General features: G+C 19.1%; 1 protein-coding gene across 1 annotated transcript in view; it reads left to right on the top strand.

Moving 5' to 3' along the window:
- LOC102679600 (serine/threonine-protein kinase minibrain) overlaps window positions 1–8,120 on the top strand; it is a 19,993-nt gene that overhangs the window by 10,237 nt on the left and 1,636 nt on the right. The window contains exons 3-6 of the mRNA XM_006623567.2: window positions 940–1,107; window positions 3,295–3,581; window positions 3,649–3,795; window positions 4,403–4,835. Of these exons, the coding sequence (XP_006623630.1) occupies window positions 940–1,107; window positions 3,295–3,581; window positions 3,649–3,795; window positions 4,403–4,835 (1,035 nt within the window). The remainder of the gene's footprint in view (window positions 1–939; window positions 1,108–3,294; window positions 3,582–3,648; window positions 3,796–4,402; window positions 4,836–8,120) is intronic.

Below are 8,120 nucleotides of genomic sequence, written 5' to 3'. Positions count from 1 at the left end.
TATATTATATTATATTATATTATATTATATTACAATCTTCTATAATATTATCTTCTATAATATTATTTGATATATTATATATTTAGTGATTTAATATATATCAAAAAGTAAATAATAAATTTTTAAAAAATAATAAAAAAAATATTACTTATTTATATAAAATTGCGAAAGTATTTAATTAATTTATATAAAAAAAAGATAAGTCTGAATAAATTTCGAAATGTAAAAATAAATAGTTATAAATAATTCAAATTTAATAACAACTCAATAAACAAATAATTCAAATTTTGTAACTTGAAATATAATTTTTTTCTCTATAACTTCTATCTAATTTATCAAATATTAAATAATTATCAATTATCAAATAAATTCAATAAAAGACGTTAGTTTTAAAGCGATTATTTTTGATTCTCTTATTCAATTATATCTTTTGATGTTTATATCATAAGTAGCAGTTCTCTTTAATGATAAATTCAGAAAAAAATTTTTTCAAAGAAATATGTATAGAATAATAATATATAGAAATTGTATAGATTTGTTTAAAAATAAAAATCTTCTTAGAAAAGATGAAAGAAAAGGAAAAGTTTATTTACATAAACTAATATTTACATAATTATTTTATTGTAATATAAAGATAAATAACATTATAAATTTTAAATATTAATGATTTTAACCATTTTTTAAATATTTATCTTATTAAATATCTGTTTTTATATTATATTAATAAGGTACGTTTTCTTCTATTTTATTTCCAGTATTACGATTTTTAATAAAAATATTCTTCTTAAATATACTTAATACGAATATTTAAGTTTTAATTATTCAATTTAATCAAAAAACTTAAATATAATTTTTTTAATATATATACATAATATCTTTATAAATAATAATGTAGATACAATGATCACAATTTAAAACATTAAGTATTTATATTTATAGGTAAAGGTAGTTTTGGCCAAGTAGTAAAAGCGTTTGATCATGAAGAACAAACGCAAGTGGCAATAAAAATTATCAAGAACAAAAAACCTTTTCTAAATCAAGCGCAAATCGAAGTGAGGCTATTAGAAATGATGAACAGGGCGGATACCGACAACAAATATTATATAGGTTGGTTATTATATTTTATTATTATATCAAATACATTGTACATTATAATATATTTTTTGTACATATAAAATGAATATTTAATAACTGAAATATAGAACTGAAAGATTATAACTTAATTTCAAATAAAGATAAAATAAAGTATATAAAAAAAAAATTTGCAATGTTTAACAAATTTTATTATTCTATTGTATAATACAATATGAAGTGTAATTATATTTCTTTTTAAATAGAAGTTTAAGATATTTTTTAAATAACTTAGTTTTTATATATAAGAAATATGAATTAAAATTATTGAATATTCAATATTTCTAAAAGTATTTTGCATTTTTTGAAAATTTACAATATATATTTAAACGTTACTTCGTTACTATTTTATATATTTTTTATTATATTTTTTTAGTATATTATATTCAATAATAGTAACATTGTAACAAATTTTATTTTTTTCTTATTTTGTAACCTTCAATAGACATTTCTTATAGATTTTAATGTTCTTAATATAAAAATCATTTTCTTTCAAAATCTATAGTTTTTGAAAACAATTTTTAACAAATTTTATACTTTTATACTTTACAATAATAGTTATTATTCTTGATACAAAGAATATAATTTTATAGATCTTTTTTAATAAATAAATAAATTTAAAAAATCTGAATATATTTAAAAAATGATCAAGTTAAAAGAATATCAAAAACAAATTCATTTCTGCTGATATTTTAAGTTCATATTATAAGTTCATATATTTCATAAACTAATTTTAAAATATTTAATTATATTATGCAATAAAAGAGAATTTTCTGCTAAGAAAAACATTAAGAAAAGTTATAAAGTCATTTTTGTTTCCAATATAGAAGCAAAATAGTTTGATAAAATGTTGTGATAATAATATATATATATAATAGTATATAATAGTATATGTATAATGATAAGTAATATAATGATCACGATTCCAATACATGTAAGTGACAAAATGACCATTATTATTGTAACATTGTTGTTGAATATTTTATCAAATTATTTTACTTTTATATTAAAGGAAATTATAAAAATGATTTTATAGTTTTGTCTTGATATTTTTCTTAATAATAAGTTCTATCGTGTAATATGATTAGAAATTTTTCTAAATCCTTAATTTATGAAATAATTATAATATATTAAAAATTAGCAAAAATAGATATAGATATAGATATAGATAGATAAATGTTTTGAGTATTTTTTCAAATTTAATTATTATTTAAACATATTTAAATATTTATAATTAAACTATTTATATCATTTACAGAATCATTTCCAGAATCAACAGGAATTGAATAAATATTATTATAAAAACACAAAGCACTAATAAATTTGAAAATTTGCAATTCTTTTAAAATTGATTTTTTCAAAAACTATGAAAAAAACAACACTACAAATTCATATTAAAATTTTCAGCATATTAAAATCTATAAATATCTATTGAATATTAAAAAACCAGATAAATATTAAAAAGGATAATTAAACAAATAGCTATGAAATGAAAATCAAATTACTGTCATATTTATTAATACAATTATATTTCTTGATCTTATATACATAATTACATTACATATATTTATAATATAAATAATTTTCAGTCAATATTCATTTAATTTCAAGAAATATATTGATTTATTCTTAAATATATCTTCTTAATGATTTTTGTTAATAAAAAAAAAAGAATTATATCAAATTTAGAAAATTATAGAAATAATTATAATTAATAAAAACTATAATTAATAAAAAATTATAATTAATAACTAATAAAAAAATATTAAATAAAAACATTAATTTATGAATAATATTATATGTTGTTATTATATCTTTTCATAATACATAGATAATGAAAAATTATTTAATGGAACTATTTAATAAAAAAAATGATTTGATATAGTCATATATAGTCATATATTTATTCCTGAAAGATCATGAAATTCCATTTAAAAATATTCATATAATTAAACCTTCTAATTATATTGATATATCTGAAAAAATTACATAATAGGATAATAGAACTTGCTAAACAATATAAAACTTTTCTCTATTTTTCTATTTTTTCTAATTTTTAAAATTATAATCCATTGCAGTTATTTGAATTATTTTGAATATAATATACTATTTATGTAAAATCATTAATATTGTATTAAATTAAATTAAACTTTTTAATTACAGTTAAACTAAAAAGGCATTTTATGTGGCGAAATCATTTATGTCTAGTATTCGAACTGTTATCATATAATCTGTACGATCTACTTAGAAATACAAATTTTCGAGGAGTGTCATTGAATTTAACAAGGAAGTTTGCACAGCAACTGTGTACTGCCCTTTTGTTCCTGTCTACACCGGAATTGAACATCATTCACTGTGATCTGAAACCTGAAAACATACTTTTGTGCAATCCCAAACGAAGTGCGATAAAAATAGTAGATTTTGGTAGTTCGTGTCAACTTGGACAAAGAGTAAGTAATATTATAATTTGATAATTGATAATATAATTTTGAAGCTAATTATTGATTTTATTTATAGATATATCAGTATATTCAATCCAGGTTTTATCGATCTCCTGAAGTCTTATTAGGAATACCTTATGATCTTGCGATAGACATGTGGAGTCTAGGATGTATTTTAGTTGAAATGCATACAGGAGAACCTTTATTCAGTGGGGCCAACGAGGTAATAAATATTAAATTATATTAAAAATTTATATTTTTATATAATGTAATATAATAATAAAATATTAATATTAAATAAAAATTATTTAATATTTTAATTAATTTATTTTATATATTATATATTCCATTTAATGTATTCAAAATTTTATTATATAATTAAATATTATATATAAAATCATATTCAATTATAAATTTATGATATATATAAAAAATATGATATATATATAAAATATTAATATATTGGGATTTTTTTAATCTTTTTAAAAAATCGATTTTAAAAAACAAATACCAAAGTTAATGTAAAAAGATTAAAGCTTATTTATTAAATTATAAATTATTATTAAGTTCATATTAGGCAAAGCAAGACAGAAACAATAACTTTTATATCTAATATTTGTTCTCATCTCGCTTTATTTAATATGAACTTAAATTATTAATTAATTATAATAAATATTAATTTAAATTTTAAGTGACTTTTTATATTAATCGTTATTTTCTAGAATTAATTTTTTAAAAATGATTCGAATATATTAACATTTTGAATAATATATTGCTATATAGTTGTTATTAAAAAATAAATATTATTTATATATTTTTCTATTTTATAGGTCGATCAAATGAATAAAATCGTAGAAGTATTAGGAATGCCACCGAAACATATATTGGACCAAGCGCACAAGGCGCGGAAATACTTTGACAAAGTCCCCACGGATGGCTCGTATGTGCTGAAAAAGTCAAAGGATGGTAAAAAGTACAAACCTCCTGGTACGAGACGCTTACATGATATCTTAGGTGTCGAAAACGGAGGCCCTGGTGGTAGAAGGATAGGTGAACCTGGTCATTCAATTTCTGATTACCTCAAATTTAAAGACTTGATTCTGCGAATGCTGGATTTTGATCCGAAAACAAGAGTGACGCCATATTATGCACTTCAGCACAATTTCTTTAAGCGAACAGCCGATGAGGGGACCAACACGAATATTGCTGCTGCCAATAGTGCTAACACGAGCCCAGCAGTAGTATCGATGAGCCAAGATCATGGTAAGTTATTAAAGATTTCATAATATATAAAGCATCATTTTTTGCTTAATGAATCATTTTACACGCGTGACAAAATAAAAATATTCTTCTTTTTAATTTGGGATTTTTTCTATTACTGTTAATTTTAATTTGAACAATTTATATATAGAACGTATTATATACCGAGCGTTAAATTATACATTTAAATTATTTCCATTACTGTTAAAAGAAAAAATTATAAAGTAAAGTTTAAATAATTTCAAAATGTGTATCTGTAATTATTATGTGTAAATTCACATTGAAGATTTTTTTCAAGGTCATCAACATTTTTTTTTTATTACATTAATTTTATATTAATACATTCTTCTAGAACTAGTTTTTCGCATTAATATATTTCTGCAATCCTTTATATATCCTTTATAATCCTTTATAGCATTTCATAAAATTCATTTTTTCATATTATTTAACATTATTTGAAGTTAATAGATTTTAAACCACAAAAAATAATTTATTAATTCAGTGATAAATCAAGTTTTGTCCAACTGATCAAGTAATGTTTATATCAAGTTTTATCCATCTGTTAAATAAATATATTTAATATTATATTTAATATATATTTATTACATTTTATATTCTTATAGTATTATTTATAGTATGATAATATTTTTAAAATATCATCCAAAATGTAAAATTTCAGATAGAAATTCTTTAAATTTTTTATCATTTTCATTTCAATAAAAAATCGATGATTTTGCCTTTTAAAATATGTATGTATGTATGTCATACATAATTGATAATGAAATGAAAATGATGAAAAATTTATACATATATATTATATCCATTATCCATAATTGATAAAAATAAAATATCTTTATAAATTTTTTTTTTATAATATAAAAAATTTATTATCTTGAAAAAAATCTTTAGTATGATTTTGGAAAAAAATTTTTTTTTATTAAATTTTTTATTAAATGTCTTGAAATCACTTAAATTCTTTTTTTTTATTGTTTTTTATTTTTAATAGTAATAGAAATAATTTAGATATTCAATTTAATCACTCTGTATAATACATTATTCTATTTTCATAGATAAGATTTTTAAACATTGATTAAGTTGTGCTACATTGGTTTAATATTTCGGTAAAACAGTTTATATTATATAAATATATTATATATTTAATAGCACACAAGAAATATTAGATAGATAATTTAATTTTTTTTTATATCAATTTTAAATAGTCTTATATATTTTTTATTTCTAAAATAATATTTATCAAAGAAACGCACGTATTCTTTATAATCTAAGATGTATAATAATTATGAAATTTGTCAAATAAGCGCTCTGTGTGTATAAAAAATAGATTTTCAAAAATTATGCTATGTATCGCTTAATAAGTACACAACTTTAATAAATACACAGTTAGCAATCTCACATAATTATTTTTTAAAATTTGTAATTTTGTGGTTTATTATTTCAATATACATGAAATTTTTTATAATCTTATATTTGAGAAAACTAAATGAATTCCAGAAATATCAATGATTATTTTCACTTGCTTCTTATATGATAATATAATGATAACAATATTTTTCTTATACAGCTAAATTTTATTTTTTAATATAAAATATATAAAATCTAATTAAGGCAACAAAATATTTATTTTTTAATTCATGATTTAATATTCAATCAAATTTAAGCTTTTATGATGATTTAGAAACATTATATATAAAAATTAATGAATTAAAGAAATACAATGACTCTTGTTTTGAGTTTTTAAGAAATTGTTTGACATTGTATTGAAGATTTAGGCAGGTTTTAATTTGTGCAGAAAATAAAATATTTTATAACACGATTATTTTGTAATAGAGCAAATTAATCAGCTTATATAATAATAGAAAAAATTATTTTATAATATATAAAATAAATAAAAGATTGATATTTTTTATTTTCTGCGCAAACTAAACAATACTTGTTGTTGCCCGTAGATATGATGGGGGGACAGTACGTGGCTCGATGACTGTCGTATCCGCGGGGCGGCGACGACCTGTCCTAGGCCCCAACCCTAATCTTACTTACTAACATAAGTAAGTTCTGTCTAACAAACAATCCTACAAGCTAAAAGACTAACATTGTCCCTAATAATCATATCCTGACCTCGGATGTAACATACGACGCCTTGCTTGCTTAAACAAAAAAATTAGTACTTTTAATTTTTTTTCTTTTAAGTGACACACGGATTCATATTGATGGCCCGTGTTTCAATATTTTGATATATTATTATATTCAGTATATTCTTATAAATTATATTTATTGTAAAATTATTATTCTAATTACTTAAGAATGCCTTTGTCAATATAAAATATATTAGAATTTAAAAACAATGAAAATTAAATATTATCATGGGAATATATTCTTTATAATTTATATCTATAATTATAAGAAATCAAAAATAAATAATAATTATATGCATAATATATATTAAATTTTATTTAAATTTATGACTTTTATTAATTATTTCATTGCAAAGAACATATTCCTATTAAAAGTAATTAAATTGCATATCTGTTTTAAGTTTTTATTCTGTAGATTTTTTTATTGTCTTGGAATTTATTTTATGCATGCTTTAATTGCCTGCATATAGCACGTTCAGAAGTGCATCTTCGTTATATAATGTGAGAAATATTAAATTTCATCATTTCAGTAATCTAAGATTATAAATATTCCATTAATTTACATATCTGCATATCTATCACTTTAAGTTTTAGTTTTTTTAATCTAAAGTTAGTTTTTTTAATCTAAAATTTTTTCTTCTTCTCTTACATATTCCTTTTTTAAGATGAATATCTAAATATTTACTGAAACATAAATCATAAATTATAATTGTAATTTTATACGCACAAGAAAAAATAAACGTTTGGAAACGAAGGAATTTTAAAATGTAGAGTAAGACGATTTTAAAGAGTAATGTAGAAAATTATTTTTTAATTGATCGCATTTAATAATGAATGCAAAATACAAAATTTAATCACTTTTGATTTATCTTATATTTATATATGTATTTGACAAATATTTATCAATTTATTATTAAAATTATCCTTTAAATTTTTTATAACATTAGTAAAAAATAATAAGAAAACTTATCATGTTTAAAATATAATTCATATATTAATAATCATAAAATATTTACTCAAATATAATTAAACTTTATTAAATAAATTATATTATTTATAAATATAATTTCGAAAATTGTATTAAATTTTTTATTACAATTAAATTGTAATAAATTCATAAGAAATTTAAATTTAT

This window comes from Apis dorsata, unplaced genomic scaffold (genome assembly GCF_000469605.1).
Source record: "Apis dorsata unplaced genomic scaffold, Apis dorsata 1.3 scaffold_916, whole genome shotgun sequence".
NCBI lineage: Eukaryota > Metazoa > Arthropoda > Insecta > Hymenoptera > Apidae > Apis > Apis dorsata.
Note: the sequence above shows the minus strand (reverse complement) of the source record. Positions and strands in the feature narration are given on the sequence as shown.